Source organism: Phyllostomus discolor, chromosome 7 (genome assembly GCF_004126475.2).
Source record: "Phyllostomus discolor isolate MPI-MPIP mPhyDis1 chromosome 7, mPhyDis1.pri.v3, whole genome shotgun sequence".
In the NCBI taxonomy this organism is placed as follows: Eukaryota; Metazoa; Chordata; class Mammalia; order Chiroptera; family Phyllostomidae; genus Phyllostomus; species Phyllostomus discolor.
Genome location: NC_040909.2, coordinates 94,295,142 through 94,316,640, shown reverse-complemented (window position 1 = coordinate 94,316,640; position 21,499 = coordinate 94,295,142). Strand labels below are relative to the sequence as shown.

The 21,499-nt window shown below is 35.2% G+C and overlaps 1 protein-coding gene across 1 annotated transcript; it reads left to right on the top strand.

The window, feature by feature from the left end:
* The first annotated feature begins 11,923 nt into the window (after positions 1-11,923).
* LOC114514767 (cytochrome P450 7A1) lies at positions 11,924-20,931 on the top strand. Its single transcript, XM_028534019.2, has 6 exons — positions 11,924-12,086; positions 13,636-13,876; positions 15,114-15,682; positions 17,335-17,465; positions 19,279-19,454; positions 20,044-20,931. The coding sequence occupies exons 1-6, from the start codon at positions 12,007-12,009 to the stop codon at positions 20,341-20,343; spliced, it is 1,497 nt and encodes a 498-aa protein (XP_028389820.1). The 5' UTR covers positions 11,924-12,006; the 3' UTR covers positions 20,344-20,931.
* The last annotated feature ends 568 nt before the right edge of the window (positions 20,932-21,499 follow it).

Genomic DNA, 21,499 nt, shown 5'->3' with positions numbered 1-21,499 from the left:
ATTTCTATGGGTTCAGATGAGCTGACTTAGGGATGCCAGTGCTAAAGAATGTTTTAAATTTTCAGTCCCTTAGTCATATCTGTTTTTCTGTTAGCTTTGCAAATACTTGTTTGGAATACTACCCTTCCTTAAGCCCAGTTCAAAGGTTATTTTGGCCATTTTTAACATTCCAAGGATTTGAGGAGTAAGACATGCAAGGCCATTCCTCTGGGATGGCAGCTCTGACTCCATTTTAAACTGGCTTGCTTAATATTACTTTTTACAATAATAATGTGTCAATATGGCTTCATGAATTATAACAAACATACCACATCAATTCAAGATGTTCATAATAGGAGAAACTGAGGGCAGAGAGGATATACATGAACCCTTTGGACTTTCTGCTCAGTTGTTTTGGTAAACCTAAACCTGTCCTAAAAATGAAACCTATTACAGTGATCTCTCACCTATCACGGGAGTTACATTCCAGAGACCCCCTCGATAGGTGAAAATCCTTGAAGTAGTGGTGTTATATTTTATAATTTATATATATTTTAAAGCTTTATAAACCCTTCCCACACTCTTATAAACCTTTGTCACACTTATGAATGCTTCATATACTCTTAAACACTTTCTACACCCTTAAACCTATGTAATTTTAACAACATACAAAATTCTCTATGGGTACTCACCAGCGAAGTGTAGAGTTGTCCCTCATTATATCGCAGTTCACTTATTGCAGCTTCACTGGGTTAACCCACCATACAGTGTAGCCGCAATAAGTGAACCGCAATATAGCGAGGGATGACTGTAGTTGACAAACAAACATCTTGCTTTATACAGCCAGACGTATCCTTGTGATATTACCACTGGTCTGATCCTCTTGTAGCCTGCAGGATGTCTTATATTTAATATTTTATTTTGAGCTTTCAAAATTTTTATATTCACATAAGTAGTTATTTTTCCAAAGTCTAGCTGTCTTACCTAGGGGCCTTGAATTCAGAGGCTTTTTCTGTCTCAGGTATAAAATGGCCAGACACTGCTCTTGACCATAAACATCCAAGTTTTTCTGTTAAACCACAGTCACCAGTATGGATTCTCTCTTCCCTCTTGGTGAGTTTTTATTTCCTGCCAGCCAAGTTAGATGAATTTAAATCTCACCATAGATTTATGTGACTTTACAAAAAGTAAGAAAAATCAGCCTAATGTCAAGAAACAAAACATTTAACAAATCCAGACTCAAGATGTTTGGTACTGACAGAGAATTTTAAATAACCATAATTAAAATGTTGAAAGATCTGGTGGGGTAAATAGACAATGAGCATTAAGAGAAGGGAATTTCATTAGAAAGACAGATGCAATGAAACAGTCACATGGAAATGCGAGAAATAATAAACCTGAGATGAGATGAAAAATTTCCTCGGTGAGTTCATAGCAGCCTGGAAACAACAGAAGAATCAGTGGACTTGAAAATAAGCCAATAAGAAACACCAACATAAATCTAACTGGAGGCCCAGAAGAGTAAAAGGAGAGTAGCAAAATGTTTGAAGTGATGATGGCCAAACATTTTCTAAAACTAATGACAAAATACAAGGTAGAGATTCAAGAAAAAAAAAAAGAAACCCTAAAAACAGCATTGTCTAACTGCTCAGAACCAAAATTAAAGGAAAAATCTCGAAGGCGATGAGATGGGGAACCACATTACAAGTAGAGCAGCACCATGGCCTGGCGTGAGGCAAGCAGCTGTTGTGACTGGCAGCCTGGCTGATGCAGGGTTTCTCATCTTTGTCCACATGCCACGAGAACAGAAAAACTCATGTGGACTTATTCTGGGATCTTTAAGTTTGGAGCTCCCCCAGGGTTTGCCCCTTAGTGGTCTTACTGTGTCGTTTGTGAATACCAGGACCCTGGCTTACAACAACAAAATCAGGGTTTCCCCAAGCCCAGGTTTTGGTGGCTCCAAAATGTGGGATGAGAGACAGAGCTCTGTGTCTTTGAGTTTCTACATGCTTTCCAGGATTCCAGTTTAAGGTTCTGTGAACCCTAAGAAGAAATTGATCTGCTGAGATAGACTCCCTATGTGATCACCAAGGCTCAGATTTTATGGATAGTAACAGTCTAGCAGTCATCTGCTGACAGGGCTCCTCTCACACTCTGTACTCAGGGGAAGAACTGAGGTTTCCCCCAACTATACCTTGCTTGTTTAAACTGACTGAGTCAAGCACTACAGCGAAACCCTGGTTTTGTCTTTCCACCAATGGACTGAGACCTGCCCTGTCCAAGCGGAACTACACAGATTGTATTCTTGTTTGCATCTATACTGAGCAATCAGAACCGTACAATTTGGAAACCTCATCTACATAAAATTGGGAACTTGGGTGGGACTTTCTCTAAAAGATGGCCTCCCTTTTGTCTCAGTGGAACACAGTTTAGGTTGCTGTCTAAATCTGTTCTTCAAGGTTGTGTTCCTTTTGCTCAAGTAAATGCTGTTTATTTTTTATGTCTAAAATTAATTTTGATTTAGTTCCCTTGGTGAGGGTTGGTAGTTTCCTCTGACTTAACTAGAGGAGGTATCAATGGACATGGTTGTCCACCAGAGGGTGAAATGAGTCCTGTCTTAAAACGAGACCAAACCAGATTCTTGTACAAATATATCAGCATGTTAGGGAAAAAAGTAATGAATAAACTCTAAAACAACCTGAATTTAATCAATTTTCATATTACCTTTTGGTTTATGCTAGGGTTGGAACATATTTAATATTTTTCTTAAAATGTACATTAATAGGAATGAATTAAGCAAATGTAAGACAAAAATTATTGTTAGATATTTTAGAATGATAAAAGGGTAAATCCATCAGGAAATTATGACAATTATAAATATATAAGCACCTTAAAGAAAGTCCCAAAATACATGAAGAAGAACTAACAGAACTTAAGGGAGAAACAGGCAATTCAAAAGCAATAGTCAGGAGATTCAATATCTAACTTTCAATAATACACATAACAACTAGATGCCAACAGGGAATGGGAAGACTTTAACGTTATAAGCAAACTAAACTTAATACACATATATAAAACACGCCATACAACAGTAGAATACAAAGCCTCAGTATATGTGGAATATTCTCTAAGAGAGATATATGTTAGACCATATAGAATAAATTTAATAACAAAAAATTTTTTTGGAAATTCACAAATATGTGAATTCACAAATTAAATAGTACACTTGGAAATAACCAATTGTTCAAAGAAGAAAACACAAAGGAAAGTAGAAAGCATAACATGCCAAAAATTAATGCAGTGAAAACATTGCTTAGAAGGAAACTTACAACTTACCTATATTAAAAAAAGAAAGATCTCAAGTTAAAAACCTAATCTTTCATGATTAGGTTTATATTTTCACTAGAAAAATATAACAGTGAGATATATCCAAAGCAAGCAGCAGGAAGAAAATAATAAAAACCAGAGGAGAAATAAATGAAATACAGAAAAGAAAAAATGGATTTAATCAACAAAACCAAAAGTCGGTTCCTTGAAAAGATCAACAAAGTTGACAAGCCTTCAGCTAGACTAGCCAAAAGAAGAAAGAGAAATACAGAGAAAGAAAACTCAATTACCAAAATGAAGAATAAAAGAGGAAACATTAGTACCACATTAGAAAAATAAAAAGGGAAAAGAAATAAGAAGAATGCTTATAGCAATTGTATGCAAACAAATCAGATAACGTAGATGAAATGGACACATTTCAAAAAGACACAAACTATCAAAACTGACTGAAGAAGAAATAAAATATCTGAGTAGACCTATAACAAGAAAAAATATTGAAGTTGAAATTTTAAAAAATTTCTATAAAGAAAAGCTCAGAACCAGATAGCTTCAGTGGTGAATCCTGTTGCCAAATATTTGAATAAGAAATAACACCAATCCTTCACAATTTCTCCAAATATTAGAAAAAGAAGGATCACTTCCCAACTCACTCTTTGGACCCAGTATTATCTGATACCAAAATCAGATAAAGACATTATAAGTAAAATAAACTACAGACCAAGATGTAAAAATTCTCAAGAAATACTAGCAAACTGAATATAGCAACACATAAAAAGCACTGTGCACCATTATCAAGAATGACTTATCAAAAGAATGCAAAGGTGATTTAGTAGGCAAAAATCGACCAATGAAATATGCCATATTAATACAATAAGGATAAAAAACAACATATTTATATCAGTAGATGCAAAAAAACTATTTAGCAAAAGCCCAATACCCTTTCATGATAAAAACACATGCACATACACTTTTAAAAACTAGAAATAGAAGGGTACTACCACAACATGATGAAGTGCATCTACAAACAACCCACAGCTAACGTGATACTTAATGATGAAAGACTAGAACTTTTCCTCTGAGATCAGGAACAAGACAAAGATATCTGCTCTTGCCACCTCTTTTCAACATTGCACTGGAAGTAATATTCTGGGAAGCTGGGTGAGAAAAAGAAATAAAAGACATATATTTGAAAGGAAAACTACCTCTATATTAGAATATATATTCATTTTGTATATTGAAACTTATCAAGAACCCACAAAAAAATCCTTAGAGATAATCAAATTGTTCAGCAAAGTTACAGAATGCAAAATTAATATCTAAAAATCAGTTTATTTCTTCTATACACTAGCAATGAGAAATCTGTAAATGAAATTAAGAAAACAATTCTCTGTGAATGGCATCAGTAAAAATAAAATATATTGGAAATAAATTTAACAAAAGAGTGCAAGATTTGTATACTGAAAACCCCAAAACATCATCAAAAGAAATTAAATCAGACTTAAATAAATAAAAAGACATCCCATGCTCATGGATAAGAAAACTTAATATTACTAAAATCACAATACTCTCCAAATGAATCTACACAGTGGATGCAATCCCTATCAAAATCCCAGCTTCCTGTTTTCTGCAGAAATTTGCAACCTGATTCTAAAACTCATATGGAAATGTAAGAGATCCAGAATATCCAAAACAATCTTTAAAAAGAACAAAGTGGGAGGACTCATATTTCCTGATTTCAAAACTCACTACAAGCCTACAGGACTCAAGACTCTGTGGTGCCATCATGAGACTAGATATGCTGCTCAATGGAAACTAGAATTGAGAGTCCAAAAATAACCCCTTAACATGTACGGTTAATTGATTTTTAACAAGGGCGCCAAAAATGAAGTGAACATTCTTTTCCTCAAATGCTCCTGGGACAACTGGATATCCACATGAAAAGAGTAAAGCTGAACACTGTACTTCACACCATATACAAAAAGTAACACAAAATTGATGAAAGACCTAAATATAAGAGCAAAACTATAAATCCTTTAGGGGAAAACATAAGCGTTAAGTCTTCATGACATTGGATTAGTCAATGGTTCTTAGATGTGTAACACTAATAGTATAAGTAACCAACAAAAAATTAGATAAATTGGACTTTTATCAAAGTGAAAAACTTTTGTGTAGCCAAAGACATTATCAAGAAAGTGAAAAGGAAACCTACGGAATGGGAGGAAATATTTGAAAATTATATTTGATAAGGTTATAGTACCCATAATATGGAAAGAACTCTTCAACTGAACAATAAAAAAACAAATAACCTTGTTAAAAAATGAGCAAAGGATTTAATAGATATTCTCCAAAGAAGATTTACAAAAGGCCAATAATCATATAAAAGGATGTTTAGCATCATTAGTCATTACAAAAATGCAAATTAAAGCCATAATATGCCATACCCACTAAAATGGCTATAATAATAATAAAAAAAAACAGACAATTATAAGCGTGGACATGGAGGAACTGGAAACCTTATACATTACTGGTGGGAGTGTAAAATAGTGCAGTCACTTTAGAAACCAGTCAGGCAGTTCTTCAAAAAGTTAAACATAGTTACAGTTTGACCTAGCAAATCCACTCTTAGCTATATAATCAGAAAATTTAAAACATATGGTCATATAGAAACTTGAACATGAATATTCATAGCAACACTATGTATAAGTAAAAGTGGGAAGAGGCTCAGCTCTCTTGATCTCCCCTGGCTGCTCTCTCCTTTTTCTAACTTCTTGAGCTCTCTTAACCTCTTGGTGAGCTTGAGTTGGCCCAGTGAGTCCAATGAACAATTGCTCTTTTTTTTTTTTTTCTGTTGAGATTCCTGGCCTACGTTTCAGAAGGTTCAGATTAAGGTGAGATCATAAAAAGCAAAGAAGCACTTAGCCTTCTTTGACTCTAAGTCCTCAGTCTTGCCTTTAACTTGGGGAAAGGAATTCTCCAAGAAAGAGCATAGCATAGCAGGGATTAAACTGGGGCTTGGCGTGTAGCCAGAGCTTCTTAGCATTAAATCATCTAACAATGGAGGCAACAGTGTCCATCTCATAGTGCTACCACGTGGTTCACATAGACAAGCATGTGAGAATCTTAGAACAAAACATTGATGAATAGCCTGACCTTTTCTGTTAAGAAAAATGATATTTTATCAGAAATCAAACAGCATATTTGTTCTCCTTTTGTTCTTGTATTGACTGGTTGTATCATCCTGACCAGAGAATTTTGCCTGTCTTATCTACCTTTGTATGTCCAGAACCTAAAAGCTACCTGGCACAAAGTGAGTACGAAGTTTGAATGAATGAATGAATCAATCAATCAATCAATGAAATGCATGAAGAAATGTTTGCTGGATGATCTACTTACCTTTCCCTCATTACCTAACAGCACCTTCCACATACTTGGTGTTCAGAACATGTCTGATGAATCAGTTTTATATCTGAATGTGTAGTTAGTATGTTTACCCTTTCCTAAATCTGCGGCCAGCTCCACTGAACTCTTTGGTTCCACTGAACTTCCTGTGAAGTTCTGAGTTGTACAGGAGGAATGCTGGCTGCAATTCAGAAAAATCTGAGGTTGTGTCCTGGGTTTGCCACTTAATATTTACAACCATTTTTTTTTTAGAACAAAGCAAGTTTTACTCAGGTAGAGAAAAAGAAAGACTCCAGGGTGCAGGTGCTGCTATGAAAGAAGCAAAAAGTCGCGTCTGAGTGGATGCGGGCCAGCTCATGAGTGAGTTGCCTTCAACAGGCACTTTTGAGCATAGACTGTGCCAAACCCTAGGCCAATATTTTACACACATTGTCTTGCTTTATCTCAGCCTCTCTATTAGGAGTCATGCACTGTAATTATCCCCATTATACTGGTAAGAAAGTAAAGACTTAGGATAGCATTTTGTTCAAAGGGATACACTTAGTCAGTGACAGAGCCAACATATAAACCCAGGTTTAGTTTCAGCTTCTATTCCATTTGAACAATTTTACCTTTATGACATTAGTCACTTAACCTTCATGTCCCTGTTTCCTTACCTTTAAGATAACTAAAATACTTGTCCTGCCTGAGATGATTATTTCAAGTTGGGAAATATGTGTACGTCAAAAGCTTTTTAAAAAAAAGATTTTATTTATTTACTTATTTATTTTTAGAGAGAGGGGAAGGGAGGGAGAAAGAGGGAAACACCAATGTGTTTCAATCAGTGACCGACACCCCCCACCCAGGCCTGTGCCCTGATGAAGAATTGAACTGGCTACCTTTCTGTTTGCAGGACAACGCCCAGCCCACTGAGCCATACCAGTCAGGGCTCAAAAGCATTTTTTAAAAAGCTTCAAATTAATGTAAACACTACTATGGTTCTCTAAAATAGAATTTCTCAACACCTTCCTGTTCTCTAGTCCTATGGTACTGTATTTATTCAATGGGCACATTTAGATATACTAGGCATTTATAGCCTCAACACCATGTTTGAGATGTACAACTGTATTGGAGAATCAGATATTCCATATGTGTCATAACATAACCTTTTTTTCCTACAAAAAGTTGAAGGTGTGGCTCAAATGTAAGATAGACACAGTCCAGCACAAATAACACCCTTATTTAGTACAAAATCTTTTATTACAAAATCATAAGCATGTAGTTCTGCAACATAACAATATCATAGTCAAACACACCATATGACATTTTAGGTGAAATGCTCAAATTAAAACTATAAATTATTACATTACATTCATATCATTACCCTACCAACCACACTCAAGCAGTTGTTACTTCTGCTGGAGCCTGTATTTCCTAAGAACTTATTATGAAAACCCAAATTAATTATAACAAGACCTCACCAGCCTATTCCACTCTGCTGTCCCACTAACTGGCCCTGGATTAGGAACCTGATGTGCAGCCTCAATCCCCGGGAACTCTGGGATGCTCTTGGAAAATGCCAAGCATTGCAGTAATGGAGGCAATCTGCTTTCCACCGTGGAAAGTAGGTTTGACTTGTAAATTCAGGAAAACAACTGGTTTGACTCAATTGTTTAACTATATTCAGAGTTCATTTTACTTAAAGCAATCTTATTGATGTGTGAGTTCTGTATGGATTGTGCTTATTGCATTTTTTAGTAGAAACCACCAAAATGGGCCATCAGTTTATATAAACCAATAGCTTTAGTCATTCAGCTTGCTTTCTGTTCTTCTAGTTTTAGTTTTCATGTTGTGTATATATCTCCTCATGAGTATTTGGTGTTGGACTTGGGCCAACACCAAGATATTCTCTAAGGCCCCCAATAAATTCTCTCTCAACACATCAGTGAGCTTGTACACTACTCTCTGAAGATAAAGAGGAAATTGACAAGCTGTGGAGGGATTAAACAGTTCAGATAAACCAGTTCCTTAAGGTAGGCCTTCTGGCAACTAAGACGTATTCCTCTCTGCATCAGGGCGCTTAACACCTTCCCTGCTGCACTGCAACCCTTCAGCTCAGGGCTCAGGGCTTCCTTGTTGAATGCAGTGTTGACACAGTGTCTGACACACATAATAAGTGCTCTGTGTGTGAGTGTGTGTATGTGTGTGTGGAGAGGGAGAGAGAAAGGGGAGGGGAGAAAATAAAGCTTTACAATTTGAAAGAGCAGAATAATAAAATATCAAGCAAAGGACTTCAATTCAGCCAGCATTTATTTAATACCTGATACTCTGAGCACTATGATAAACACATTGAGATTTCATAAAATCCGTGTGTGAAACTTTATGCATTTGACTTATCAGGAAACCTTTTAGGTATTTCCTTGCAGCCTATCAAGTTTTGACAACGGTAGCAAACATCTGAATTCCTACTCACCAGATTAGAAGTAGAATATTAGGGATGTGTTAGTGCCATTTATGGACATGTGACAGTAGTAAGAAGTGACATCTTCAGAAGGAAGACATAAACCATATATAACAAAAAAATGATTATTAATATTTAAGCCGTTGCTTTTCCTCAGCCCACAAAGAAAACTGTGTGTGTGTGTTTCCTGGGCTCTTGCTGTGTAGAAGGTAGGCAGTAAGTGAAGGAGTAAAATAGAGAAGTAAGGAGAAGATAAGCAGTAAGTGAAGTGTGAATAGATCTGGGTAAAAGAAATTGAGAGAAATACCAACCAGGCTATATGTGAAAGGGGTTTATGATGTTCTGAGAGGGGGTGAAGCAGATGAGACTTACGGTAAGTTTCCCTGGGGTTGTGAATGTATTTCCCCTTTACCATTTGAAAAATCTTTTAATTTCATTGTAATGAGAGATTTACAGGAAGTTCCAGATATAGTACTTAGGGGTCCCTTATGCCAACTCCTTTTCGTGTTTGTTTATTTGTTTTAAAGATGGCTCTAAAGGGTTGTTTGGATGTTAGATTGGTGTTTTCTCCAACTGTGACAGGCCATGCAAAGGTTTACCTTTTAATGCAGAAAGCAGATCCAACAATTTAAAAAAGCACATCAGACTAAATGGGGTTAATATGCACAAAGTCTTAAAAAACTTAAATAGATCAGGAGACCTAAGTATTGCCATACATTGACTGATATTAATAATTATGATCATGAATAACACAAATAAAATTAGCGTTCTTTGTTTAAGGAGGCAACAAAAAAGCATGAAATAAACTGATGGGTTTTATAGCCAAAAATTGGAAACAAATCGAATATAGTACAAACCAAAAAAAGTACTATAGTAAACTATAGTGTAGTCAATGGAAGAATATACACACATTAAAAATGAAAGTATGTAAACATACTCATATGTAATACATAGATATATGTTGTTACAGGAAATGTCCACAGTATATATTCATTGTTTTATGTGCTATAAAAAAGGTCTTTAATATAACCCCATCTTTGTGTGTGTTTTTGTGTGACCACCTGTCTCTATATTGTCAAATCTAGTGGTCATTTCTTTGTCATCTTATTTTGACCTCAAAGAAGCATATGATGTATTTAATCACTCATATTTCTTCAAATGCATTCTCCTCTTCTTTCTAAGATATCATATTTTCTTAGTTTTCCTTCTGGTTCTTTCTTATCCATCTCCCCTTCTCCTGCTCTCAGTAAATGGAAAGCTCTGTGGACTGGTGTTGGGCTCTTGTTTTTTCTCAGGATTTATTGTCTCCCTAGGTGATCTCATAAGGTCTTTTGGATTTAAATACCATCCAAATGCTTATGACTTGAGATTTTTATTTCCAGTCCTGGCTTTTATCCCTAGCTTCAGACTCTTAAACTCAACTCTCAATCTGATATTGGTCCTTGGATATCTAATAGGTCTCTCAAATTTAAAACATCCAAAATAGTATTTTTAACCTTTCTCCCTGCTCTAATGCATTCCTATGCATGAACTAATCTCTTTACTGCCTTTTGTCTTTATATCTTAACTGTTTCCCCTCACTCACTTTGCTTCAGTCTAACTTACCCTTTTTCTCATTCTTAGATATACCAAGTTCATTCTTGATCAGGACCTTTGCATCCTGTGTTCCCTCTTCCTGCAGTTCTCTTCCTTCTGATTTGCACTTGGCTAATCCCTTCTTGTCATCCAGCTCTCAGCTGTCCTCTTCGTGGAGGGCTCTCTCTTGATTGCCTTGTCTAAAGTAGCTCTCACCCCCCAATAGCTCTCTATACCTGATTTTATTGTATCCATAACATCTATATTTCATTATCTGTCTCTTCTAAAATAGAGCCTCTATCTATCTTGTGAACACTTATAACCAGAGCACCTTTGAAGAGTTCCTGGCAGACACAGAATAGGTGCTTACTTAATGTTTGTGTTTGCACAGAAATAAAGTTGGAAGGGGTATATACCAAACAGTTGACAATGGTTACCTTTGAATGGGGAGTTGTAGGGAAGGTAAATTATGAATTGACTTTCACTCTTTATTAAGATATGTTTCAGTTAGTTTTAAGTTATTTGAAATGAGATTATGTTACTTTAACAATGAGAAAAATTAATATACATATTTTCAATTAGAAAAATTGGTTGACAAAGTTTTGATGCTTACATAAAACAGTTTAATTGAGAGATGCATTAATATGAGATACTTTCTTCAGGATGTTAAGTTACTAACTTCTTATTGTATATAGTAGAATAGCTATGGTTTTGTAAAAGCACTGAACCATGGAGCCCCAGAAACATTTCACCCAGTTCTTGTTCCTTTGAACTTGACCACTGTATCTCTCATAAATCATTCAAATTGATTTCTTCTTCAAAAGGTAACAGATCAGATCATTGGCTTCATAATAACTTATGCTTTTTTTTTCAATTGCTATATTTTACATTTCTGTTTAATGTGTTCATCCTGAACAGGTTTATTTGTTTTTTGTTATAAACATACTAACTTTGTAACATTAGCTGTCATTCCCAGGTCTGAATGTTAAGTCAGCATGTGTTTGAAAGACCTTCACCTTACTGAGTATTGCAAGTCTCTGATTGTTTTGGAAAGTCTTCTGATACCTGTGGACTTAGTTCAAGGCCAGCTCTTTTTTTTTTTTTTTTTTTTTTCTAATAGGATGAACAAATGGTTAATTGTTTGCTTTGGACACTCAAATGCAAGACCTTACCATGTATAAAAAGTCTAGCTGCAGTATAAAAAGTCTAGCTGCAGTTTCTGCTCAGTGACATCCTTACCCTTCTATTCAGGTTCTCCTCCTCAGGTTTGGCATTAGGTTTGCTAAATGATAACCATGTCTTTGATCTGGGGGATTGTGATAGCAATGTGCTGCTGTTTGTGGCTTATCCTGGGAATGAGGAGAAGGTAAAAAAAAGTATCTTTAAATTGAATCTAAATTCATTCAGTTAATATTTTTTTACATTCGTTGTTATAAAATAAATTTGGCTTTCTGTACTTACACTAACATTTTCTTTAATTTTCTTCTCAAATTAAAAGGTTAAAATTTTTAAAGTAGTATCTTTTAAGTTATATTTAACAAAAGATATAATTGGTGGTTTTCTTTTTAGCATTGGCATATCCATGGTAATGCAAAAATGTACAGACTTGTTAAATATAACTGACAGAAATCTGTGAGGTCTCTGTGCATGTTTGTGTGGGCATATGAAGAGGAAGTCTGGATTAGTAAAGATACAAGCGATAAGTGGGATCTGCCATGAAAAGAATTTCTTTCTATCGTGTGGATCAAATAGATGTTCTGACTAAATAAATTTTCTCCTTCAGCTAGTTATTGTACATTGTAGAGACTCAGCCTAAGTGTAGATGAGAGCAGAGAGCCTGCACTGATCATTCTATAGTTTTTTTTCTTATTAAAGATATTTGACCATGATGAATTGGAAAACTGCTATATGCGTGTGACATCACTTTTATTTGTATGTGTCATTTATTTGTAGCTGGTTCAAGAAAGCAAGAAATACAAATAGAGTCAGATGTATAGTCATAGTTTAACTTTTGATTGGCTCAAAGAGTGTTCATGGGGAGGGAGTGGGTAATATGTTAGTACTCTCTGTGGGATCAATCTCCAAGGGATAGAATTACCCACAACATATCCTCAACTGTGTAGATTGCTGTGTGTCGTATACCTTTTACAAGTATGTTCTGTCCCTTAAGATGTTTCAATTCAGGTCTGATGGTTTCTAATTTTAATTAAACTACTTATCTTTGAAATAAGAAAATAAAAAATAATTATTTTATGCTGTGTTATTCTACCAAGAAGGATAGTAGTTTATGTTGGGAAATAAATGTTTATATTCTTTAAAAAAAACATTTAAAATTGCATGAAAGAGTATTGAATTACAGTAGATGATTCTGTCAATACTTATCTTAATTTTATTTTATACACTAATTTCTCAAATGAGATTCTCCTTACTTATCATCACAGAATCATGTCTTCAAACTATGAAGATTGTGAAAACTGTAATTCTATAATCCTCTCTGTTATTCAGTATTCTATATCTTTAAAGAAAACAATAAATTACTTAGGCAAATTATGCTTAGGAAAATATTCATGCTAGAATGCATTTTGATCTCTGTATTGAGAGCAAAAATCTTGTTGGTCTTGTTCATCCTTTCATCCTAATCATTGGGAAAAGTGGCTAACATATAGTGGACATTCAGTAAATGCTGGGGACTGTAACCATGGAAGGGTGGGTGGGTATCATAACCATTTTCACCAACATCTTACTAGGTTAATATAGCCCATTATTTTAGTAAAAGATTAGGGCCCCATCAACACTGAAAAGTATCTATAAACTGTAGAGTTTTGAAGTTTGAAGTCAATAGTAACAATTTAAAAACCTGGTATAAATATAAAACTGTGTAATTTTCTATATCTATCCTATGTTTGTGTCTTAAGAAAAATGGGTGAACCGCCTCTGGAGAATGGGCTGATTCCATACCTAGGATGTGCTCTGCAGTTTGGTGCCAATCCGCTCGAGTTCCTCAGAGCAAATCAAAGGAAATATGGTCCTGTTTTTACCTGCAAACTAATGGGAAACTATGTCCACTTCATCACAAACCCCTTGTCATACCATAAAGTGTTGTGCCATGGAAAATACTTTGACTGGAAAAAATTTCATTTCACTACTTCTGCAAAGGTAACCACTTTTGCATTTATACAGCATTCTGTTTATTTTCTACCTTTTAAATATGTCAGTCTACTTAGTTATTTTGAGGTACTTTGACTTAGAGATGTAAGAGTTACTCTAACATGAACATTCTTGGGAATATAATCAAATTAGATATAATCTTTTGGTACTAGTCATTTAAAAAGTCAGAATAAGTATAGATTTGTCATTTCTTAACCAGCTAATGAAGGTGAAATAAAAATTAAATATTTTACTGAGTCAGATGACACTGTATGAGTAAAATAGATACAAACTCACTCATGTCCGCCATGTCTACACAACACCCAGAGTGCATATGGTGAGAACTTAACATTGAACCATTGTTTTCCCACACTCGTGCCACAACTTTGTTTAATTTTATTAAGGAATTGACAAGATATTTTGACATCACTTAGATATAATCTAAGAGGCTCTTTTACAAAGAAAACAGTTACTGTATTTTGCTGTGTATAATGCACACATTTTTGCCCAAATTTTTGAGGGAAAAATAAGTATGCACATCATACATAGGTAGTACTAATTCTGTATCTATATAAATGCTTTTAATTCTTTTATTTATGCTTATGTGTTAACTCTAGAAAGCAATAACGATATCCATATGTTCAAAAATAAATGTTAAAATTCCTTTATAACACACAAAAAAACCCAAGTCTTTTAATATAAATAAATAAATAATTGAATTAAAAAATTAGAATGAAAAATTTTTCCCCCAAAAGTTTGGGCCAAAATCCTTGGTGCACATTATACATTGCAAAATATGGTAACCAACATTGACTGTGTCTCTGCAAGGAAATATTAGACATGGTGCCTACCTCTAAGTAAATTAAAGTCTGGTTAAAATATATCTACAAAGAATATAAAAGAGAACTAATGATTAAAAACCATTTTTGATTAGTACCAAATTAACATGCAAATAAATGCCTTAGCATAATAAAAATAAACAGACAAATAGAATGGTTGAGGGAAGTCACACTGAGGAGCTGGAGATTAAATGTGCCCATAAAGAAAGGGTATAAGTAGGTCATTTATTAGAAAATGCTACAAAAATGTATGTGGAAAGGGCAATTTCTATCCCTCTTTTTAAACAAGTAGACTTTTTTTTAAAAATGAAACTTTTCCATTTATCAAGGTATCTAATTTGTTTTTCAGCCATTTACTAGCACTGGCTCAGGTTTAATTTCTTTTTTCACGTTTTGTTTACTGTCAGGTATTTGGGCACAGCAGCATTGACCCAAGTGACGGAAATACCACTGAGAACATAAGCAAAGCTTTTGTCAAAAATCTGCAGGGCGATGCCTTGAATTCCCTCACAGAAGCCATGATGGAAAACCTGCAACTTGTCCTGAGACCTCCAGTCGCTCCTGACTTGAAGAGGCCTGCCTGGGTGACAGAAGGGATGTACGCCTTCTGCTACCGAGTGATGTTTGAAGCTGGGTATTTAACTCTCTTTGGCAGGGATCTTACAGAACAAGATGCACTCATTCTAAATAAACTTGACAACTTCAAGCAATTTGACAAAATCTTTCCGGCCCTGGTAGCAGGCCTCCCCATTCATGTGTTCAAGACTGCACACCAAGCCCGGGAAAAACTGGCAGAGGGCTTGAGGAACGAGAACCTGGGAAAGAGAGACCACATGTCAGAGCTGGTCAGGTTCCTGAATGACATGCTCTTCACCTTAGATGACATGGAGAAGGCCAAGACGCAACTTGCTGTTTTGTGGGCATCGCAAGCAAACACCATTCCAGCCACTTTCTGGAGCTTATTTCAAATGATAAGGTAACCAGCAACTTACTCAGTTCTTTCTTTCTTTCAGAGGAAGGCAGAAATTCAACTCTTTAAAAAAAATCATAAGCAGCCATGACCAGTAAACATGTCTTACAGAAGCAGAACTTCCCAGGGAAAGGAATGCGCTGGTGCAGGGTCCATTCAGGCCGCCTGGGGCCAGAGCCCTTGCTCTTAACCCCAGGCTCTTCATCATGACACCAACTTAAGTCCATGAATTCGGTCTTTGTAATCATTAAAATATATTTAAGTGACTGATGACTCATGGACAACGAAGGGGCAGGGCCTATGCCTTATTCATTTGTGCATTTACAGTATGCGTTTTCACTCAATTAGTTATTAGTCTTACTGCTATTTTTTAAAAATGTCTCTTTATTGACCTTTAGAGAGAAGGAGGAAGGAAAGAGAGAGAAAAATGCCATTTTGTTCTTTCACTTATTTATGCATTCATTAGTTGCTTCTTGTATGTGCCCTGATCAGAGACAGAACCTACAACTTTGGTGTATTGGGACATAGCTCTAACTAACTGAGCCGCCTGGCCAGGGCTTTTGTCTTATTGTCTATTTGACCAAATATTATAGCTATGGATCCATTATTCTTGATGGGATTTAGCTAGATTTTGCCTTTCAAAACTGTATGTAGAGAAAAACAAACAAAAGAACTGTATGTAACACGTTATTTTACATAAATGTGATTTATTTCCAAAGTATTAGTGTTTTGGAAATTTGACATTCAAATAGTTTATTGAATTATTCCAGTTAAATGGGATGTTTAGTATCACATAGACACAAAATTACTATTCCCTGGGACTGAAAATACCAAATTTCCATTGATAGCTGATAGTTTTGTGTCTGTAATATAAAAAAACTATTGTCAAAACAATTTTAGATTAAAAAAAACATTATCAATCTGTCTCAAATGCTCAATGTCTTCCAGAGTTTTTACTTGAGAGAGCTCTGTCCAGAACAAAATCACATATTTACAGTAAGGTCGCAGCATCAATTTAATGTCATGTAGCTAATAGTAGCCTTTTTATGGCGGTAATCACATAAATACTTATCAGATATCAAACATTTCTGAGAATCAGTGACATAATCACATCATGTAGATTTCTTACGATGGCACTGAGGCTCCAGTAAACTTCAGTGCATTAAAGTTGACTTTGACGTGTGAAATGAAGTAGCATTCATTTTACAAGTCAAAGTGCTAGAACAATTATGAATGGAAAAGCTGTTGTTCTACCTGAAATGATGGTATGGATTTTAGGAGTATATTTAAATTTCCATTTGTAACTTATCCAGTACCATATGATTGTTATTTTAGATGCAATTTTTCTTGTCAGATACTATGTAAATGACTAACTTGACCTTTTAATCTTTACTAGAAGCATTTATAAAAATCTGGTCAGTTTTACTTCTGCATAGCAAGACCCTTTTAAGGCAGCTATTCTTGCTGATATGCAAGGACTTACACACAATTACAAAATAAAGTTAAAAAAGGAAAGGAAGTATCCCCTTTCCACCTTTTCTCTGGTATTTTGATCACGTATTTATAAGATAGGGGAAAAGCTCATGTATTTGCAAATTTTTTGGCACAGAAAAAATTTATTTGCTGTACATCTTTCCTTTTCTCTTAACTTTTAATAGGAGTCCTGAAGCAATGAAAGCAGCTACTGAAGAAGTGAATAAAACACTAGAGAATGCTGGTCAAAAAATCAGCTTTGACGACAAACCTATTAGTTTGAATCAAATGCAACTGAATGACATGCCTGTATTAGGTATGCATAACTTACTACATTCATTCCATTTACTGCTTCCTACTAACAGTAATTGTCAGTCTATGTAATACACTTGCTTGTTTCAGGCATAACACTAAGTATTTCTAATGTGTTATATCTTTTGATCTTCACAGCAACCTATGATTAGGGACTGTTTCCATTTCTATATAACAAGTAAGGAAACAACACTTAGACGCTCAGTTGCTGTCCAGCATGGAACGGCGAACCAATTAAACATTACTGTGGGACTCCTGTCCCTGCACTCTCAACCACTTCTCTGCACTTCGCACTCTGTCTCTTTTCTTAGTACTCTTACACTCATTTTACAGTTAATTGGGAGCATATTGTTCATTTTCATGAAATCAAGGGGAAAAAAGTACCATCAAGAAACCACAATTAGCCTTGGCTGGTGTGTGACTTAGTGGACTGAATGCCAGCCAGGCCCCCGGTTATAGGTGTGAGAGGCAATTGGTTGATGTTTCTCTTACAGAGATGCTTCTCTCTCTTTCTCCTTCCCTTCCCCTCTCTCTAAAAGTAAATAAATAATATTTTTAAAATAATAATTTCCAATTAAAAAAGAAATCACAATTAGATGCATGGGTTGGGTAATGGGACCGAAGGTTTTTCTTATTTTTTTTTTTTTATATTTTATACAAACACACAAAATGTATATTTTATAGTAAGAAAGAGTTTTCTTTTTGTTATTTTTTAAAAGATTTTATTTATTTTTTAGAGAGGGGAAGGGAGAGAGAAAGAGAAGGAGAGAAACATTAATGTGCAGTTGCCTCTGGAGCACCCACTATTGAGGATTTGGCCCACAACCCAGGCATGTGCCCTGACTGGGAATCAAACCAGCAACCCTTTGGTTTGCATGCCAGCACTCAGTCCACTGAACCACACCAGCCAGGGCTGTTTTTGTTATTTTTGACTATAGGAAAGAAACTAATATATGCTTTTATGGACAGTGTGTGTTAGTGGAAGGGACTAGGAGGCCAGAAGCATAGGTTCAACGTTGTGCTCTGTCATGGGAGACCTTAGACATGTCACAATTTCTGGGGCCCTTACTTTTCTCCTTTGTAAAATAAAGTGCTAACAGGTTATGATTTTACACATAATCGTGTGAGGATCACCCCAAACATGACAATTCAAAGGATAGAGGCTAGAAGGTCAGGCTAGACCTTCTCACTAGGTTTAGCCACTCACAGGGTGATTCGTTTTGTCCCTTTACATCCTCACCAGGCAGCAGGGCCTTGCCGTGAGGCATTAGGCAGTATAAGGATAAAAACTGGGTCTTGTCAACACTGAATTGAAGTTGCATTAACCATCTGGCCAAATAGTTCTATACTCAAATATTATCAGTACATTAAATCTCAAAAGTGATAAACTTTGAATAATTCACATAAGAGTGATTTACTGTTTTTGCCCATTGTATTAGATGTCTAGTGACATGTATAAATAAGATTATTTTTCCATAAATTTATGAAAGTCTAGCTCCTATTGATGACTGAGATTATAACTTTATCAAAAGATTATTATTAACTCAGATTATCAGATTAAAAAATACTTTCAGACACAGCTGAGTCATTGATCATAGCACAGTAGTAACAGAAAAAAGCTGGGAAATTTGTGTCTAGCCAGCTTTTCACAGTCTGTTTAGCTCTGTGTTTTGGACTGCTAGAAGTGTTTCAGATTCTATATTATGTGGCCTTTAAATACTTAATTTGTTCTTCCTTTTGCCCTCCCACCCTTCTTCCCTCCCTTCCTCTCTTTCCCTGCCCTTCCTCACCTCTTTTCTTCCTGTTCAAATATTTAGATAGTATCATCAAGGAGTCTCTGAGGCTCTCCAGTGCCTCCCTGAATATCCGGACTGCTAAAGAGGATTTCACTTTGCACCTCAAGGATGGTTCCTATAATATCCGCAAAGACGACATCATAGCTCTGTATCCTCAGTTAATGCATTTAGATCCAGAAATCTACCCAGACCCTTTGGTAAGTGCCTGTTCATCAAAGTCAGTATCCAGGTGGTATCTATCCAGGTGGTATCTATCCAGGTAATTGAAATAAAGAGGAAATTTACCATTATAGGATTGATTTGATTATTGAAGTCATAGGGATTGTTGTCTCCTTTATTATATCAAATATTCATATATTTTGGACCATCTAGATGATGGTCTGAACTTTTCATTTTTTTCTCTGATATTTGCCATCACATAATCTCTGTTAGATTATATTTGCAGTGGTGATAATAAAGCTTCTGCCTTTCTTTTTCCCTGAAAAATGCTTGTTCCCAAATCCAGGAAATTAAAGGCTTCTAGTGTATTACCTGAACCCTTCTTTCTAGTTCTGCCTAAATGAGAAACCCAGGCAGAGCAGAGGCATCTCAAAACTTTCTCGTTCCTATCAGTTCTTGTTAAACTACTGTTCTTTATTACTCTTTGATTCATGGAGGGGTATTTGTTCAATTACCAATAAATTAGATTAAGAAAGAAAATTATTCTTTGGAGCTTCCAGGTCAAAGAACAGATACATTTATTTAAAACTAACTTACAGATTTGTTTTCTTTGTATTTTCATTGCAGACGTTTAAATACGATCGTTATCTAGATGAAAACGGGAAGACAAAGACTGCTTTCTACAGCAATGGACTCAAGTTGAAATATTACTACATGCCTTTTGGGTCTGGAGTGACAATATGTCCTGGAAGATTATTTGCTGTCCAGGAAATCAAGCAATTTTTGATCCTGATGCTTTCCCTCTTTGAACTAGAGCTTGTGGAGAGCCATGTTGAATGTCCCCCTTTGGATCAGTCCCGCGCAGGCTTGGGCATTTTACCACCATTAAATGATATCGAGTTTAAATATAAATTCAAACATTTGTGAATACATGGTTGGGAGAAAGAGGAAATTAGATGATGTGACAAATTGTGGAATGTCACCACTTCTTCGTCCCTTTGGCAGGTGCACATATTGGTAGTGGGACTGATTCAGCAGGTTCAGTTCTGTTCACAGGTACACGCCTGTGCATCTTAACATTTTGGTGATGGTTTCCAGAAGCTATCTCAGACTGCGTTAATGAAGAAAACTAGTTTCTAGAAGCATTATAATGTGTTTTCATTTGAATAAGTCAATGAATGTTCATGTAGCTTGGGACTAAACTTCATTATTTTCAGAGGAAAAAGTCTTTTATTTTCCAGAATGAAGATATTCCAATTGGTAGAATATTTTTCCTAAGGAAACTGCTTTATTTTTATAAAAACCACTTAACAATTATGAAAGAGTTACAAATTCACGTTTTAGTGAAACTGCATGAATTTTTGTCTACATGTGGAACTCTTCAGGTGTAGATGTATATTATAAAGGATATTTTAAAAGATTAAATTATGCTTTTTAATGAAAAGAAAACATTGTTCAGCTTTCCTTAGATCCAGTTTTCAGGGATTTAAAAATGATGATCTGTTGTTCTGAAAACATTAAAATGGTTTTAATATTTTCCCTTTATGCTTTAATTTACTCTTTCTAAAAAATCTAATGTCTATGTCAGGTTTCAGCTATCTTATTTATACATTCATTTGATTCTATGTTAATGAGAAGATTTTATTTTTTCAGAGAAGGCAGGTTTTCTGCTATTACTAAACATGCAACAATGAAAAGAATGGAGCTCTCACATGACATGTTTTAATATTAAAACTGGATGAAAATAAACCATTAAAAACTTTGGATATGAAACAGAAAGAGTTCATTAGATATAATTTGACATTTTACTCTATTTAAATAAAATATTTTTTTATCTTTATATGACTTGTTGAAAGAAACATAATTTAAGCCTATGTGATAGTGTTTACTGTATACAACAATACTTTAGTAAAATATTTTAAGTGTTGGGACTATCAACTATAAGAGTTGCTTTCAAATTATAAGAGGAAGTTTAGTTAGAAAGTCACAGAGGTAGAAGTGAGCTGTAGAAGAAATAGGCTCAGGAAACCACTTACGGAGGGAATAGGAGGCCCTTGGAGCTCAGGAGAAAGAAAGGAGAAAG

Excerpts from the sequence above, each read along its gene's own strand:
- LOC114514767 (XM_028534019.2), top strand. The coding sequence starts at position 12,007 with ATGATAACCATGTCTTTGATCTGGGGGATTGTGATAGCAATGTGCTGC. Across the intron at positions 12,087-13,635 it reads ATCCTGGGAATGAGGAGAAG|AAAAATGGGTGAACCGCCTC; the intron begins GTAAAAAAAAGT and ends TTGTGTCTTAAG. Across the intron at positions 19,455-20,043 it reads AAATCTACCCAGACCCTTTG|ACGTTTAAATACGATCGTTA; the intron begins GTAAGTGCCTGT and ends TTTTCATTGCAG.